The 19171-nt window shown below is 33.3% G+C and overlaps 3 protein-coding genes across 3 annotated transcripts; 2 read left to right on the forward strand and 1 right to left on the reverse strand.

The window, feature by feature from the left end:
* Positions 1–172: 172 nt before the first annotated feature.
* Positions 173–1930, reverse strand: LOC110624550. The gene is made up of 4 exons (XM_021769748.2): positions 1570–1930; positions 1291–1416; positions 1006–1176; positions 173–447 (listed from the first exon to the last, which is right to left on the reverse strand). The coding sequence occupies exons 1-4, from the start codon at positions 1645–1647 to the stop codon at positions 352–354; spliced, it is 471 nt and encodes a 156-aa protein (XP_021625440.1). The 5' UTR covers positions 1648–1930; the 3' UTR covers positions 173–351.
* A 5137-nt stretch (positions 1931–7067) lies between these two features.
* LOC110625230 (alpha-soluble NSF attachment protein 2) lies at positions 7068–11419 on the forward strand. Its single transcript, XM_021770829.2, has 10 exons — positions 7068–7190; positions 7360–7524; positions 8350–8399; positions 8499–8571; positions 9194–9273; positions 9400–9551; positions 10135–10294; positions 10381–10428; positions 10721–10801; positions 11130–11419. Exons 2-10 carry the CDS (start codon positions 7380–7382, stop codon positions 11208–11210), a joined length of 870 nt encoding a protein of 289 aa, XP_021626521.1. The 5' UTR covers positions 7068–7190; positions 7360–7379; the 3' UTR covers positions 11211–11419.
* A 1345-nt stretch (positions 11420–12764) lies between these two features.
* Positions 12765–15511, forward strand: LOC110625027. Its single transcript, XM_021770516.2, has 2 exons — positions 12765–12954; positions 13506–15511. Exon 2 carries the CDS (start codon positions 13629–13631, stop codon positions 15300–15302), a length of 1674 nt encoding a protein of 557 aa, XP_021626208.1. The 5' UTR covers positions 12765–12954; positions 13506–13628; the 3' UTR covers positions 15303–15511.
* The last annotated feature ends 3660 nt before the right edge of the window (positions 15512–19171 follow it).

Here is a 19171-nt window from a genome sequence, read left to right on the forward strand (position 1 = left end):
CACTTAGGTTATGGTTATGGCTGTGAATACATAAACCCAATTTGTATAGTTCTATTACCAAACAACTTGGCATTATTGAATCTTCTATTCATTTGATTTTTTTTTTTCCATATGTGATTCAAAACTCGAAATTTATAGTTTATAGATAATTTTAATATTATTGAATAAAAACTTGTAGGTAATAATTGCATTTCATTTCTAAATTATAAAACACAAAATTCAATTCGGAACATTTAATCCTTTGATTAAAAATGTTTCCAGCTAAAGAGATTAAAGAAAGTGATAATTAAAATTAAAAAGACAATTAAGGATATTAATTAAACAATACTTTAATATGATTATATAATATTATTAGTCTTGTTCAGTACTCTCACTCCAGTTATTAATAGCCCGCAACACTGCTTGTTTCACCACCTCACCATCAATGCATATACCTTCTTCTTCGTTCTGCCAAATCAATTCCAAGAAATTTGTTATTTTTTAGAATCAAATATAAAATAAAATTCATATATTTATGTATTCAATACATTGTAAATTCAATTTACATATCATATTTTTATTTTTGGTAAATCGAAATAATTCTGAAAACATATAAGAAAAAAAGTTAATTTTTTTTTCAAATCGGATAAATTATTTCTAGATTATAGTATTAAAATTAAAATGCAAAAACGGATTAATCTGAATTTTTATTGCAGAGAGAGAGAGAGGCTACTTGAGTGGTGGCCAAACATGGTACGTACAAAGACAGTACATGACTTCATTAATAGTTATATAAGCAATGCAAACCTATAACATGAGATGACTGGGCTAGAGCCAGCCTCACACCAAAGAAGATAAATGGTAAAATAAAATTAATAATGATTTCTAAATTCCAATATTAATTAGCAATATATAAAAGAAACTAACTGAAATATAGATTTCCCATATGGAAATATTGCTTAAATTATAGCAAATATGAAAGAAAAAAGAAAAAAGAAAAAAGAAAAAAGAAAATTCATCTCCTACCTCTCCTCCAACAGCTTGTAATCGAAAACTATCAGTACAAGAAACCCTAGCTTCTTGAACATTAAGATCCAGTTCTTCAAAAGCTTCCAATATGAAGACAAGCAAGCCAGGGCAACTCTTATCTACAAATACATTTATTAAAAACCCCTTCTCTAGGGTTTCCACAGTAACCTGCGATAATAACAATAATGCAAAAAATAATATAAAAAGAATTACTGGGTTTTTAATAAAAGACAAAAACAAAGCAATAATATTAGTTACTGTAGAAAAGATCATATCCTGTACCATAGGCAATGGATTTCTTTGGCTTGAAGCTTGTGAAGATTCTATATCTTGATTCAATCTTTCTACCTTCTGTTTTAGCTCTTCAATGTATTTGGTTGCATCAACGATGATTGAGGTTTTGTTTAGCTGTTACATGAACAATTTTTTGTTAGAACAACTTCATAAACAAACCCTTATATTCTCTTCTCTTTGATTCCTTATTCTTCCCTTCCTTCCATGCTTTTCTTCATATTTCTATGAAATAACAGAAGAAATAAAACCAGATAGAGAGGGATTTACAGCAGGAGAATTGGTAATGGAACGAAGAAGTTGGAGCTTCTCATGCAGAGCTGCTCTCTTGTTCTCCCTAGAAATCATGGTTAAGATTTTCTCGAGAAAACAATTCAATACAAGAAAATAAAAACTTTCAGCTTTCTCTCTTTTTGCCCTTTCCTCTCCTCCTCTTCTTCTACCGGTTCTTCTTCTTCTATGTATCAAGTCTCTTTGCAAGGTTCTGAGGGAGTTTAAAGAGAGGATGAAGCTCTTAAATCTATATGATTCTGCTGTTTTCTTCCCACATGACTGCCTCAGTTTCTTTCACAACAAAATATATTATAGATTGTGGATGGACTTACCTCAATGCCCTTTCCAATACTCCATAAGAAGCCTAACAAATTTTCATCATGCTTTTATTTATTTATTTATTTTTCAATAGGATAATAATAATATCCCATACCCTCAAGGATAATTACATATATAATTATTCAAAAAAATAATTATATATATATATATATAATACTTCATTAATTATTATCTTTTCATAAAAATCTATCCCAAAATTATTCCAATCTCTAAAAATTTGATATTACAGCGCATGTAAAATTTCATCCTAAACGATAATTATAATAAAATAGTTGTACATGCGGTAAGTATATTTAAATAAATCAAAGAGAATTCAGGTTCTACTCCTTCATTCTCAATTCTCATTTCAAAAAAAAAATGGTTGTACATATAATAATTTCGTCTATATATATTTTTTATTTTTTTATTTTTTATTTTTTTAAATTTCAAATAATTTAACCCATTTTTATCATGCATTAATAATAACTGGAGGAATTAAACAGAAAAAAAAAAATTTCATTTCAACAGACTGAAGAATCATTCAAGATATATATGTTTAAAGGTATCTGATTTGTTGATTAAATTACAAGAAGATATTACCAAATATTGCCTTTGTTATATACACACACAAAAAGATATATTTCTTGGCTCTTCCTTAATTTTTGTTTCTTTGTTTATTTTTATTTTTCAAGGAAAAAAATAAGTAAATAATATTATTATCAATCATTTTCACTCTTTATTTTTTTTATTAAGAAAAATGTGAATTTATCATTAGTCCTTTTCATCATTTTGTTTTTAAATATATACAATTCCAAAACGAATCAAATGCATTGAAATATAATTGTGGAAAATTTTGGAAATTATATATTATCATTAGTCCTTTTCAACCTTCTTTTTCTCTAATTAATTTATTAGAAGAGAAACAAAATTTCTTTACAATTTCTTTCAGCTATATATGAAAAATATGTTTTTCTTTTAACATACAGCTATACATATAATATGAACAAAAAAGCTAGTGAAAGATTGTAAAAAGTCTATTTGAACAGTATTTTTATTAAAATAAATAATTCTTTTCTTTAAAATTATTTAGATTTAATCAAAATTAAAATTTCAAATTTTATAATTTTATAATTACATGCATGTATAGTTCAAACCTTTGATAGGCAACCTATTGATATTGAAGATAATGGGTGAAAAAAATCCATTTAGAGATAAAAGGGTGTTTTGGGAAAAGAAAGAAAGAAAGAGAGGGATGGGGAATGATGAACTCGTGATGAGATTGAGAAGCCATAAGTGCAAAAAAAGGAAAAAAAAAAAAAAGACCATCGAAATAAGTGAAACAAAAAACCAACAAAAGGATGTTTAGTTGTGATTTTGGAATGCCTCCAAACACTCCTCACGGGGGAGCATTCTCTCTCTCTCCACACGTGCCCTTATTTCACCTTTCTCCAACATCACATCTCCTCTCCTCTCATCTCATCTCATATCATCTCATCTAATTACCATTTCATTTTACTTTCTATTAATCATTTTCTTCTCCATTGGGAATTGAAATCTCTTCATACCCTTCATCATCTTTACCTCTCTCCATTACATAACCTATCACCATGAATCGAAGATAGTTTCATATGAAGAAATCTAATGATGGTCTGAATTTAGATAAGACTTTCTAAGTAATTAAGTAAAAATGATGAAGAGATGATGGGTAATTATAATTATGTAGGTGTAGGGGTAGGCATATGAGTAAAAGGGGTCACGAGATGTTATAGGAAACAAGTAGAAAGCAAGTGAGGGGTTTGGGTCCTTTGCTTCCAAGATTGTCTCGTTTGTGCAGAGACAAATGAAGTACCCACCTATTCACATGTGTGCCCATTAATCATTACAACAAAACAATATTCTCCATACACTTACCTTGTCTCTTCCATTGCCTTCTCTTCTTCCTCTTCCCTTTTAATTCTAGGGTTTTTTCCCCATTTAAATCACCTTTTAATTTAAAGATTAACAAAATTAAATCTGATTTCGGTATAGAATTCTGAAACAGTGTAGTCACTCTACAAGTCTACAAGAATGAGAAGGTTTCCATCTCTATGAAAACTGCACACACCATGCACTTGTTTGAAGGTGAAATTGAAATGGGGATGATTCAGAATTTGAAAAATCTGAAAATTGATCAACATATATTTTTGTCAAATTGAGACTGACTGGATGAAAATTGAAATGATGGTATTGCGAAAAAGTGAGAAAATTACAAATTAAAACAGATAAGCATGTATTTGTCTTCACATCCAACCTTCCAACCCTAGTAGCTTTATAGGAGATTTCTTCTTCCACACATATAGAGAATTGTCAAAATCATTATCAATCTGAATTATGCTAGCTATATGCTCTTTTGTTCATCTCCCATCCAATAATGGAGGAATATTAGCTAATTTTAATTTAAACAAAAAATTTGAGTTATGAACATATATCAATCATATATATATATATATAATGGTGTTATTAAGGGTTTGCAAAATAGTTGGAGAACGAGAAGATTCTGATTAGGAATATGATTGTGATTGTTGTCATTCACATGCATTATTTCACTATATAAAAAGAATGATTTTACTATTAATTCTCAAGAAAAATAGCCTTAATTAAACTCTTTAGTAATTAATTATCAAATTTAATAATACCCAAAAGGGAAGATGATGTGAATTTGTGGTAGTGAATATTGCTTACGTGTACATTACAATAATATATTGGATAAATCTCATATCATAGTCATCATCATGTGACAAAATATAAAACAAAAAAAATAATAATTATCTAAGTAAATTAATATACTATTATTTATTTTAGGGTTCAATAATATGTGCAATTGAAATTAAATATTTACTTATGCAGAAATGTTTCTCGTGACATTCCATATTAATTAAAAACTGAATTTTTCTCATAACACGACCTACCAAATTAAACTCATGTTTCCTTGGATTATAAGGCTTCTTAGCATCATCACCATTCTCTTATATCATATTTTAATTATTGCCTCTCTTTTAAAATTAAAAAAAAAAAGAGTTGAATTAGTATCAGTAATTTTATTGCAATCAAGTCACGTTATGTGTAATAATTTTATTTATATCAGAATTAAAATTTAGAAGAAAATTATTAAAATTTACTTTATAGTTTAATATTTTTTTCAAATAAAATATACAATTAATTGTTAAACAGGATGCTTGTGTTTTTTACTCCGCCAATAAAGTGTGTCGTTTTGACTAGGTCTGGCTTTTTTTTTATATATAAATTTGATTTTCCTTTTCTGAAAATAAAAATCATCTCTTTTGTAGAATAGTATTAATAAGTCTTGAGGCCTGGTGTAAAAGTCACGTGAGTTGCACTTGGAGAAAGTACATTCACATGCAGTTGTGACATATATATATAATAAGAACAAATTTTATATACCTTATAATTTAATTTGATTTGATCTAATGATTATCTGTCTAATAGACTTATACATTCAAGTTTTTATATCCTTTCATTTCCTGCATGTATAGTGGTGATAAGTGCCCAAATTACAATAATCATGTGTAATCTTTTTATTTTAAACGTAATAAAAAATTATTAAAAAAATAACGAGTTTATATATTGATTTAAATACATGAAATCTCTAATTAACGATAAAAAATATTATTTTTATCCATTAATAAAAAAATAATAATAAATTAAAACGGATTTATTCGAAAATAGAGTAGATTCTTGGGTGAAGTGGAGCATGGAGAAGTCACTTTCATGAAGCATTTCTCTCCTATGAATAGAATAAAAGGGTCGTTTTCAATTGGTGATGATGACTCTTACAATCCTAATATCTAAATGCTAATTAATTTATTTCTTTGTTTTTTATAAGCCTCTTGTTCATATTCATATTTCAAAAAAATAATAATAAAAATACACTACTCTTGACAGCTATTATATTTTTGTTTTTTTTCTCTCTATTTTTTTATTTATTTTTTGTAAAAATATATACATATTATCCTCATAGTATCGTCATATTCTCATCAGACAAATTTTCAAAATACATATATTTTTTCTGTTTATTTTTAATTTTTTTTGTTTTAAAGATTTTCATTAAATTAATTAGTAATAATGACGGATTATACTTTGGGAATTAAATAAATGAAAAGACTTAAACCAAAAACTTGTAAACTTTTTCTATCTTAATCGATTATTAGCTGTGAATTAAACTAATAGTCTTAGGTATGGGGTTAATATATGGATGAATTGAAAGAAAACATTGAGTGCAAATTCTTGTCCCTTCTTTTTCATCATCACATGTAAAGAAGCAGAGGAAAATCCAGCAAACCCACAAAAAAGGGAGGAGGATGCATGAGTGTCATTCACTGCCATGGCGAGCCATATCTCAATGAGACATTGCAAGAAGAGGGTGTTTTCAACTGTTTGCGTCTCTTTCTTGGATTTGGAATAGTGTACGAGAGGTTGAGATATGGGTTGCGATTTTACTTCATGTCTTGTTCCTTGTGTTCAAACTTCTTCAAGCCCCACAAAATTTGGAGCTAGACCCTTCTTTTTATTTTATCCTTCTAGAACAGCAGAGCTTATTGGATTGGGTAAATAATTGATAGATTACACGAAATCATACAGCTACCATTTTATTTTTCTCCCCGTAAACGTGATGAATCATAAATTTGGTAGATGTATATAGAAGCTCATTTTTACAATAAACTGTTCCATGCAGTCATATGCATGGTGGATAGATTTTTTTAACCGTTATTATAATAACACCTTTCATCAATTTTTTTTGTATGCAAAATATCAAAAAATGAAAAAAATATTATTTCAATTAATTTAATTTAAAATTTCAATTTAGCATTTTTAACTTAAAGAAAATAAAATTGGTTTTAGTTTTGGATATAAGTATTAGTTAAACCATATTTTATTGTTATTAAATATTAAATTAGAGTTAAAAACAAAAAAACGAACATATGTAATTTTAAAATAAGCCCGAAAACGCAAGATTAAGTCAAATTCAAAAAAAAATGAAGATCAATTGATTTGATTTATTTTTCTCTTTAGCTTAATTTAATTTAATTTATTCAAATTTTAATTTTTTAAAATTTAAGTAAACCGGACCGACCTTGACTCAGCTAATCCAACAGGGGCTTGCCCAAAGAAAACGCAGGCCCAACGTGACGACTTGTCATCTCCATTAACAACCACTTAACCAGAAGGTCCAGAACCAGAAACCAAAACTACCAGAATCGGAACCAGCCTGATCCAGAGAAGGACACGTAATCCAATTCTAGGTTTGTACTTTTCAAAAACACGAATACGATATTCCTCTCCTTTCCTTCCCTTCCCTTTCCTTTCCTTAGACCACTTCAATATCGAGGAATTCAGTTCCTTCCTCGATCTTTTCCTTCTCTGTTGCTTCATAGTCTCAATTTCAAAGTTCTATATTCACTGTTAATTTAGAAAAACAAAAGGCTCTGAGAATGGGAGATCAGATAGCTCGAGGAGAGGAATTCGAGAAGAAAGCCGAAAAGAAGCTTAGTGGTTGGGGCTTATTCGGTTCCAAATTTGAAGACGCATCCGATCTCTTCGACAAAGCTGCCAATTGCTTTAAGCTTGCCAAATCCTGTAACTACATAAAGATTTTTTTTTCTCGTAGCTTTTGTGTCTGTTTTCCGAGAATATTTTTGATCGGAAGTAAATGACATGCAACCGATGATGATTTAAAAAAAAAAAAAAAAAACTTTTGACGATCTTGCAATGGCATGGTGGTTAATGGTTTTTTCCTCCTTTTCTGCTTTTTAATGGAGTTATTGCTGCCTTTTGTTATGGCTTATATTTGAATGATATGATAACTGGTTCTATTCTTTTTGCAATTGGAAGAATGAAGTTTGTTTACGTTTTCATTTCCAGTTTCTTTACGGGTAGAAAGTAATTTATGGTAGAATGTTTCAATTTAGGGTTTTTTTTTTTTAAAGATTTTTTTCTACCTCATTTGCGAATCTTCATTGGTATACATAAGATATTTTGTATGAATAACTGCAAGTATTTTATGAATGGGTTGTTGTGGAAGTATATTGCATTCTCATCTTTGGCTGAAGTTATAGCTAGATCCTTCTTTGGTGTTTGATTATTGGTCATTGCTTTTTTTTTTTTCCCTCAGTTTAAGAAGTATGATTCTACTGGCGGTTTCTGATTTAGTCGGTGGCTTAATGAAAATACAGTAAATGATTACTATGTTTAATGAATCTGTCAATTACTAAATACTTTCGACCATCATGCCAGTGCCTTTGCGATCTGTTTGCTTTTTCCAGAAAGCATCCTTGAATTCTATGATATTGTAGCCTTTTGAGTCACCATTTGGGTCTCTCACTCTCACATACACAGCTAAATCCACTGACTTCATGCTCTATATTTTGCTCTTAGTCTGCTCACTTTGTTGTGATATTTCAGGGGATAAAGCTGGATCAACTTATGTCAAGTTGGCGAACTGTCATTTGAAGGTGAGTGCTTTTCATGTTGGAATTAAGCATTGAGTTCATCTCTCTTATGTTGTTATTGTTTGAACAGAGTTTAATGACAGTGTCTTCTTATGTTTGCAGTTGGAAAGTAAACATGAAGCTGCTCAAGCTTTTGTTGATGCTGCTCACTGTTATAAGAAAACGTCTATAAATGGTATTTTATAGTACTTAACCTCATTGTATTTTCCTTGTAGACATAACCTCATGGATATTTTATTACATTTTTAACTACAGGCATAGTGAAACTTCCGTTAGGAGAAATGATGCATTGATTTCTGGCACTCAGGCTACATTGATGTTTCTTAAAGTATTATTTTTCTTGTAGAAAGATCAATTAGAAGTCTGTGATGATAGAGAGTAGAGTTTTAAATCACTTATTGAATTGAGAATATATGATTATGCAATAGGTTATCTTTTCTCTAAAGTTGTGCATGCATTACCATTGCCAAACTGGTGCATTCTTTGCACTAGATAATAAAATCTTTAATGAATCGTTTTGAATTCAAGGATGTGAAATTGTACAAATATGATCGGTCTTGTTTGCACCAACATGGGAGAATCTTAATCTCATTTTTCTATTACTCTGCTGATGGGAACAAAGATTATGCTAGTTTATCTGGATTGGGATTAAAATTTAATCTTTTTGTTTCTGCTGTTTGGTTGTTTGCATTCCTTTTATGCACTTGGCATGTACAACATATGGTCATGTCTGCTCTCTCCTAACCCATTTTTTATTCCCATGTGGCATTAATCTTTTAGAGTTTCTTTTTGTGCAGAGGCAATATCCTGCCTCGGTCAAGCTGTAGATCTGTTTTGTGATATAGGAAGGATCAGTATGGCTGCAAGATATTACAAGGTATACTCTTGTTGCTAGAGCTTTTACCCCTGGGGTATCCGTGGCATCTATATACTTGCATAAGATACATTTGAAGGGTTGATGGTCTGAGAGATATGCATGACTGAGTCATATTTACTTGCACAGGAAATTGGTGAATTATATGAATCAGAAGCAAATATTGAGAAAGCTATTGACTTTTATGAAAAGGCAGCTGATTTCTTCCAAGGTGAAGAAGTAACAACTTCTGCCAACCAATGCAAGCAGAAAGTAGCCCAGTTTGCTGCTCAACTAGAAAAGTAAGGATGTTTGCTTTTTGCAAATTGCCATTGTTTTGCTTAAATATCCTACTGTTACATGCAGTCTTCATATAGTTTCCTGTCTTCTGATTTTAGCCATATGGATTGCTGCAGTTGGTGGTTTGCATGGCATGAGATTTATGTGTGCAGTTGTTAGACAGCATTAATGTGGTTGTGTGTGCTACTACATGTTGGAATGCTGTTTATGTTTATTAACCTGGATATGCTGCCAACTTTCTTTTATGTGTTTAACAAACTCATGAAATAGCTATGATTTGATTTTTTGCATTTTGAAAAACTAGCATTTTATTATGTGCAAAATGCAAATTGCTCAGTAGTTAAATGTATATAATAAATCAACATAATGCCCCATTTTACTGGTCAACAGTGTAAATATAGTGCAAGCCCAAGTAATAGGATTCCTAAAAAGTACTCATTGTGCATTATAACGAAAGCCCAGGTTATTTGAGTGGTCTTTCATCAATTCTTCTTTTTTTTTTCATGGTGATTTGGCTTCGAAAGGGGTCACTGCTTATAGTTTTGTTTCCAGATTTGAATAATTTGTTCATGATATTTTTTTCAGATACCAGAAAGCAGTTGAGATTTATGAAGAGATTGCTCGACAGTCTCTCAGCAGTAACTTGCTTAAGTATGGAGTCAAAGGTCATCTACTCAATGCTGGAATTTGTCACCTATGCAAAGGCGATGTTGTTGCTATATCCAATGCATTAGAGCGATATCAGGTCTAGACATGGCTCCTGATTTGTTGTCTTGATGTTCATACCTATAAGTTGGTTGAAATTAACAAATGTTAAACTTGCTGTTGTAGGATTTGGATCCAACTTTTTCAGGAACTCGAGAATACAAACTCCTAGCGGTAGGTTATGTGTAGTTTGGAAAAACAACTTGATGGTTTGTTCTGCTTCTGTTCTTATACTTTCCTATGCAAAACTATTGCTTTTTATTTCTTTTTTTCCCCTTTTGATATTTTCAATGCAATAAAAACAAAGGGCAATGTTTGGTTAAACAGTAAAAATGCAGGATGTTAAACCAAACAGAGTCTTGATTTTACCTCCTTTATAACCTTGATTTTACATTGTTGTCTATATCCTTCTTTTGTTGCTTGATGATATATCACTTATGTGCTGAGCACATTTTTCTCTTGGCAGGATATTGCTGCTGCTATTGATGAGGAAGATGTTGCAAAGTTTACTGATGTTGTCAAGGAATTCGACAGCATGACCCCATTGGTCAGTTTTCCTGTATCTGATCCTGGTCCTATCATATAAAATTTTAAAGATATAAAGGATAATCTACTTTAGGCAGTAGGCTAAATATTTACTTTCATGTTAATTCGGAAAGGGCAAAAAAAAAAAAAATTTCCCGAGCATTTAACTTTGCATGTCATACATAAAATTTGTAGCATACCTCATTCAAGGTAATGTATCCATTGTTTTTCTTTGACTTCATTTGTATTTCAACATTGAAGTCACACCTCTGGTCATCTATAGAGAAATGACTAATCACTGATTAAACCTTTATGTGCTGATGATATCGGTTTGCATATCTGCTGTATAGGATTCCTGGAAGACAACCCTTCTGTTGAGGGTTAAAGAGAAGCTGAAAGCTAAGGAATTGGAGGAGGACGACCTTACCTAAATCTGAAGTTCCAATCATTTGTTCTTTTGGTTGATCACCGATGATTGAGTTGTATTATCTTGTCTTGTTAAGTTACAACCATTACACCGTCTCTGTTATCAAATGTTTTTTGGCTTGGGTTTCATTCAGAATGCATTGCTTCGCAATTGTGGACATGAGCTTGTAATTTTTTTGGAATATCGCGAGTGGGTTGTATATTGGTAAGCTAACTTCTTCCTCTTGTCCTTGTCATGGCTTGTGATGTTCTGACAAAGGACGTGTTTGGTTTAGCAGTTGTAATCCATTGTTGGTTTCAACAGTTAACTGAGTTTATGGACAAACGTATGGGTCTAAAGCTTTCAGTTGGAACCCAATGGATCCCAACTTTTGGATCAAACAGGTATCAAATCAAAGTAGTAAATAAAAGAAATCAAATAAGCATGTGTTACCTTAATATGATTGATTGGTTGTTTCAGCATCGTGTCACGTTTGTCAAAGGTCTCAACTAATAGACAATTATGTGTTTGAGAGGGTGTTTGGTTTACTCTTCGATAGTTTATCAGAATGCTCTTTAAGTAGGTAGTTAATTAAACTGCCTTTTCAATCAGTTTTAATTTTAGAATGTTTTTAATCTGATAGCAGATGAGACTTTAAAGCCATGGTTTGCTACTTAACCATTAGTGTAGCCGTTGGGGTTCAATGTCTTATCTTTTATACCGGTTTGATGAGCTAGATATGACCCAAAATAGGGTAATATGATGTGGGATTTGAAAAAAGAGCATGAAATTGGTGAAATTCATCGTCGGTGACTCGGTGTTAGGTGGAGAAGCGTAAGCAAAATTGACGATATGGTGCAAATGTGTCTCTTAATTGCATATAAAAGGGGCTTATTCGCTACGAGCATTAACAAATTACTGATTGCACCTAATATTTGTGCACTTTTATCCTATCCTACACCCCTAATTTTAAGAGAACGGGTTAATTTTTTAATATCTAAATAAATTTTGTAATTTGCCAAGAGTATTGAAATGGATTATATTTTTCTCCTCTTAAATTAGATTAAAATTAAATGATTTAGTTTGATATTTAACTTTTTTATTTTTAAGATAAAATTTGAAAAAGAAAAAGTTAATCATTTAAATTAGATTAAAATTAAAATAAATTAAAAGTTGAATGAAAATAAAAATGAAAACCTAATAATTCAATTTTAAATCAACATTTGATGATTTAGGCCGAAATCCAACCGATCAAGATGGGTTGTCACTTGTCACCAATTCTTATAAAAGTACATATGATTCAACTTCTTATACATGATAATTTTATAAATAAAAAAAAATAAACTCAAATTTTTATTTAAAATAAAAAATTGAATTTTTTATTTTAAATAAAAAAATTATTAAAAAAATCAATTAAATTAAATTTAAGCAATTTTTTTCCTTGTAATTGAGCAGGTTATTACATGTGTGTTGCATGTGATAAACCCCACATAATTTTCTATCTGCAATGGCATCAAATGGTGGCTCCAATTCGTGCATAGAAAACTAATATACGACATCGTTTAGAATCTTTCCTTGGCCAAGCAAAGCCATCTCGCCCACTTGCCTTTTAGGAAAACTCCCCTATCTCAGGCTAGGCAGCAGAAGGTGAACTAACTAGAGCATCTTTCTCTGAGACGAGTAAGATCTTCTTGTTGTGAATATCTTCTCCGGAGTCAAAAATAGTTCCTAAAGATCAAAGCCTGTTCAGATTCAGTCTCATTCAAGAGGTAAGTATTCAAGCTTCTACTTCTCTTGTACATTGGGTTTCTGATTCTCTTGTTTTCTTCCCTTGATTGATTCTACTCCATCACATTCTTACCCTCTCCTATCATATTTGAACAGTATGTTGCTTATTAGCCTTTACCTTTTGTTGTTTAATTCGATCAGTTAGCAGATCTTGATGAATTATGCTTTCTACTTTTGTGGTCGTTTCTTTCATTCTTTTAACTTCCCTCTTCATGAGAAGATTATATCTTTAAGATCAGATTCTGGGTTTTAATAGGACTTATTTTTCATTTGCTTGGACAGAGAAAGGACTTGAGTATTTATTGTTAGTCAATGTTGACAAAACTAACTGAATGTTTTTCTATTACTTGAATTTATTATCTGGGAGTGGAATTCTTGATCTTTGCATAAATTTGATCAGTTTATAAATAACATGTTAGAGAGTCTTGGTTTATGATTTTTGACAGATATCTTGTTGTTCATTTGAGACCGACTCTTTTTTTCTTCTTCCTTAAGTTGGATTACTGAATGATATTTGCTTTGTGTTGTCTAGGTTTCAATTCTGGACTAAACATGAGGTTTTGCATATTGGAGTACTCCTCCCTGTTATTATCATTTATATTCTGATGTCTTGCCTGCAATACTGATTGAAAAAGCTCAATTCTTGAGTGAGGGAATGGATTCGATCAGTAATAGGAATCAAAATGGAGAAACTGAGGAATCAAATGGTGCTAAGCTCCAGGGTCAAGCCCCTCTCAATATATCAGTATCTAAAAGGACCCTCTTGAACAATGAAAATCCCCAAAGGAATGTTCCACTCCAAGACATGTTTACTGCCCTTCCCAATAGAATAAATTTTCTTAAATTTGGCTCTGCATCTGCCAAATTCAGGCGGTTGGCTGAGGACAGAGATGAGATGTCACGCTCAGTTGCTTCTTCAAGTGGCCATGGTTTTCGTGAGCGCATGCATGGAGTTTTTGATAGGAAGATTGATTGGGCTTCCCTGATGAAAATGAGCAAAGACTGGTTACGGGATCCAATGAACATGGCCCTGTTTGTGTGGATAATATGTGTTGCTATTTCAGGTGCAATTCTGTTCCTAGTCATGACTGGAATGTTAAATGGCGTGTTGCCAAAGAAATCGCAGAGAAATGCATGGTTTGAAGTAAATAATCAAATCCTCAATGCATTGTTCACTCTTATGTGCCTTTACCAGCACCCAAAACGGTTCTACCACCTTGTGCTTCTCTGCAGATGGAAACCGGAGGACATTTCTAGACTCAGAAAGATTTACTGTAAGAATGGGTCCTATAAGCCCCATGAGTGGGCACACATGATGGTAGTTGTTATCCTACTCCATGTGAATTGTTTTGCTCAATATGCACTATGTGGTCTAAATTTGGGGTACAAGAGATCTGAGCGACCTGCCATAGGAGTTGGAATATGTATATCTCTTGCAATAGCTGCACCCGCAATTGCTGGGTTATACACCATTATTAGTCCGCTTGGGAGGGATTATTCCGAAATGGATGAGGAAGCGCAGATTCAAATTACTACTGGTGAAAGTACGAGGCCAGAGCAGTTAAGGAGAAAATCATTTGAAAAGAGATTTTCCTTTGCAACAAGAGATGAACAAGCAAATGTTGAGACTAGACCTCAATGGAGTGGAGGGATCCTTGATTTTTGGGATGACATTTCTCTGGCATATCTATCACTTTTCTGTAGTTTTTGTGTCTTTGGATGGAATATGGATAGGCTTGGATTTGGGAACATGTATGTTCATATTGCAACCTTTCTCCTCTTTTGTATGGCTCCTTTCTGGATTTTCAACTTGGCTGCCGTTAATGTTGATGATGAGACTGTCAGGGAAGCTTTAGGACTTACGGGTATTATCCTTTGTGCATTTGGTTTGCTATATGGTGGCTTCTGGAGAATCCAAATGAGAAAAAGATTTAATTTGCCAACTTATACCTTCTGTTTTGGTGAACCAGCAGTTTCTGATTGCACATTGTGGTTATGTTGTTGTTGGTGCTCTCTAGCACAGGAAGTTCGAACTGGGAATTCTTATGATATTGTGGAAGATAAGTTTTACAGGAAACCCGTGGATGGTAGTAACTATCCACAGCCTTCGCCTCGTGAAGATGGTTCTGGCCCAAGTTCGCCACTTGGCAACAACCGTAGCCCATCCAAGACTCTGATAGCTAATTCTCCAAGTCCTAGAAGAGTTTCAAATGAGTATTATAACCCAGACAGGCAGCTTTTTACGGTAAAAGAAGAGTCTTCTGCAGGAGGAAAGGATGAGACGATGACTCCACCATCACCATCATTAATAGAAAGAGAAGCCGTGTAGCGGGAAAATGATTTAGATACCGTTATTATTTATTGGTAATGGATTGTTGTGGAATAGCAATGTAAATTTTACATGTATCATGAGTGACTCTATACAGTGCGTATCTATATCTTTTAGAGATACTAGTTTGCCTGTATAAAGATTTTTCATTTTGAACAGCATTATTTTCATATGGAGAGTAGTCTAAATCAGGAAGGATTTTGAGGAAATACTTTATTCTGAGGTGCATTATTTTCTGGTAGCAATCTGTTTGGTCTGAAAAGCAGTAGATATGCTATGTAAGATCAAAGATGACTATGAGACCTGTGCACCTAGTTTGACAGTAGTTTTTCACCTTTATAATCTGTTTATATTTATTTATTTTCGCTTTGTTTGTAATTGTTTGAAAATTATTTATGCTAGAGTATTTTTATTGTTAGGTTTTTGATTGGTTTGCTATCAGTATGTGCCAACTTGCAAATGAAGGTATGGTGAAAAAAATAGGTCTGCAGTTTAGACCTTCAATTAAGTTAATGTTAACTATTGCATGCTTGGTTACGAAAGCGAAGACATTAAGAGAGGCATGTTCCATAGAAGTAGCGCATGAATGCAGGATGCCAGGTTGTGCTCCAATTGATTTCTGTCAACTTCAAAATGAAAATGTTTCTGTGCATGTGTGCTATATGTGCGTGTGAAGGTGGGGACAAAAGATAGATTTTGATATATGTTGTAGCTTTATCTGACTCCAAAGCTTGGATTATGCGAGTATGTCTGAATTCAGATTCTTGGAATCAATGTTTTTGGACTTTTTGGTGTACCTGATTCTTTTTTTATTTTTTTTCTTTTCTTTTAGGAAAAAAAAAAATACTGAACCATGACAAAGTGCTAAGCTTCTAATCAAACCAGTTGTGATTTGGATCTGGTGGTCTGCCAACTGAGGATCAATCATTCTGATTCTGCTTCTGCTATAATCTTGTTTAGCTCAAACCTTGGAGTTATTGATCTGATATTTCTGGTTTATTTGGAAGATCAGTCAGTCACAAGATTTTATTTCTCAAGTGAGATGAATCCTAACACCTAAATCAAATAAAAACCTTTCACCCAAAATAATCTCTCTGTTGAATTTTATTTCTTAGATGATCAGCCTTCTTTTATTCAGACTGCAGTATTCATATGTCTTTCTATGATTTCGTAATCTAATGTTCATCTGCTTTGCTGCTTGCAGTTCTTGAGATGCACTATCAGAAGAAATAGTAATGACTTGACTGGTTTAACAAGAGACGCAAGGTTAAATGTGTATATTGACTTTGCTCAGCAATAACTTTTAAAATAGTAGTAAATATTCTGACTTTCGTCAAGACACTATCTAGAGCGATTAAATAATGGTTCGTAACAAGTTAGCTCCCCCAACTTTTAACAAAAAAAAAAAAAAAAAAACTAATAGTTATCGGAACAACTTATGTTGCCGAACAGAGGGAACATTTCGCGTCAGCCACTCAATTATGTTCATCTATGTATGTGCACTATCCATGCACAACACACGCAACATTGGTCATGTGTGATTTCATAAAATAAACTCTGTTGATTTTTTATTTCTTTGATGATCAACCTGATTTTATTCACATTGCAGTGTTCATTTGTCTTTTATGATCTCATAATCCAATGTTCATCTACTTTGATGCTTGCGGATATGGAGATGCACTATCATAAGAAATAGTAATGCCTTCACTGATTTAGTAAAAGACGCACTTTTGCATATGTGTAGCCATAACTATTTATCATATATTCACCATGTTCGGCAATAATACCATTGGAAAGTAATTAAATAGTTCATAGAAAGCTAACTCTTTTAACTTCTAACTAAGAGCTACTAGAATAATTATTACTTCAAAACAAGGCCATTATTAGATAACCGTTTGATAGGATAACTATTATATTTTAAATATAGTCAGTTTAATTTAAATAGAACTCGTACAAGTAGAAATCTTATCATTTGTAAAGGTTATTTTATCATCTATAAAGATTATATGACCTCTGTTAATATGTAACGACCCAGAAATCCGGACCGCTACCGGCGCTAGGATCCAGATCGACTTAAGGTCGCCGGGACCCGTAGCAAGCCTAACTTACATCCTGTATAGCTGGTATAATCCCATAGGGACAGAATAGGGATACCTAGAGGTTCGGTATCAACCCTATAGGCTCGTAGGTTGTTCAGGAAAAGTTGTCAGGAGTTCTAGCTCTTCAGAGAGAGTATAGCAGTCAGGTCAGGGAGCTCGCCTCAGTGCCCATTGTTAGAGAGTTTAGATGTTTCCCCAGATGAGTTCCCAGGACTACCACCTGTCAGGGAGATAGAGTTTAAAATAGAAGTAATGCATGGAATTGGACCAATCTCTATCCCTCCCCACAGGATGGTATCAACAGAGTTAAAGGAGTGATAAGGATCAGTTGTAAGAGTTGGTAGACAAGGGTTCCCATCTAACTGAGCACTTCACCTTGGGGTGTTCCAGTGTTGTTATGAGGATGAAGGATGGATCCCTAGGACTTTGTATCGACTACAAGTCGTTGAACAAAGTCACTACCCAGATCAGGTAGTTGTTACCGTGGATCGACGATCTAGTTGAAATCAGCTAGCAGGAGCTGGTTGCCTTTCCAAGATAGATCTGAAGTCCAGGTACCATCAGTTAAGATCAAGGAAGAAGACGTACAGAGAGCAGTGTTTAGAACCAGATATGGGCACTATGAGTTCCTAGGAATGTCGTTCGGGTTAATGAACGCCCCTACATCATTCATGGACCTCATAAGCAGAGTTTTAGTTGGTTTCTGGATCACTCCGTTATTGTCTTCATTGACGGTATCTCGGCAAATTCCAGAAATGCAGAAGAGTATGCCCATCATCTGAAATCAGGATTGCAGATCTTGAGGGAATATGGCTTGGATGCCTAGTTCTCCAATGTGAGTTCTGGTCAAGGAGCATATCCTTCTTGGGTCATGTGTGTCGGAGAAAGAAAAGTGAAGTAGACCTGAGAAAGTTGAAGTTGTAGCTAACTAGCCCAGGCCCCTTGTAGTGACTGAGATCAAGAGCTTTTGGGTTGGGCAGGTTACCTACTAGAGGTTCATTTAGAACTTCTCTAGAGTTGCCGCTCCTATGGCCAGATGGATCAAGAAGAACCAGAGGGTGTGTGGTCTACTCAGAGTGAAGAGGGCTTTGAAAAGCCAAAGGAAATGTTGATGTCAGCACCAGTGGTGGCTCTGTCTGCCAGTGATGGAGGTTTCGCAGTGTCCTGTGATGCGTCCCGTGTGGGACTAGGTTGTGTGTTATGTAAAGTGATAGGATGATTGCTTATGCTTCTAGGTAGCTGAAGAAGCATGAGTTGAATCATCCTACACATGATCTAGAGATGGCGATGGTAATCTTTGCACTCAAGATGTGGAGGCGGTACCTGTATAAGGTATGAGGATAGATCCTTACAGATCGAAAGAGTTTGCAATACATCTTGAGTCAAGAGAGGAGAATCAGAGGCAGAGAAAAAGAGTAAGAGCTGCATAGTCAGAAGATGAGAAGAATCAGAACTGCTGTGAGTCAGCAGAAGAGTTATGAAGTCGTCCGCAAGAGGCATGTAGAGTTTCAGAAGAGAAGAAGAGTTTTGTCAGTGTGCACGGCGGAAGCGTGTTGAGGTTCTCGAGGAAGTTGAGGTTTGCTGGAGGTGTCTCCTAAAGAGAGGGTGATTCGTTATGGGCAGAAAGGTAAATTAGCTCTCAGATACATTGGACTCTTTGAAATCCTGCAAAGGATTTGGGAATGTATCCCACGAGTTAGATTTACCCACTTCAAAGGAAGATCCGTTTTTCCATGTTTCCACGGTATATGAGTTCGTGTCGGGTCCGAG

Source organism: Manihot esculenta, chromosome 10, assembly GCF_001659605.2.
Source record: "Manihot esculenta cultivar AM560-2 chromosome 10, M.esculenta_v8, whole genome shotgun sequence".
NCBI classification, from domain to species: Eukaryota; Viridiplantae; Streptophyta; class Magnoliopsida; order Malpighiales; family Euphorbiaceae; genus Manihot; species Manihot esculenta.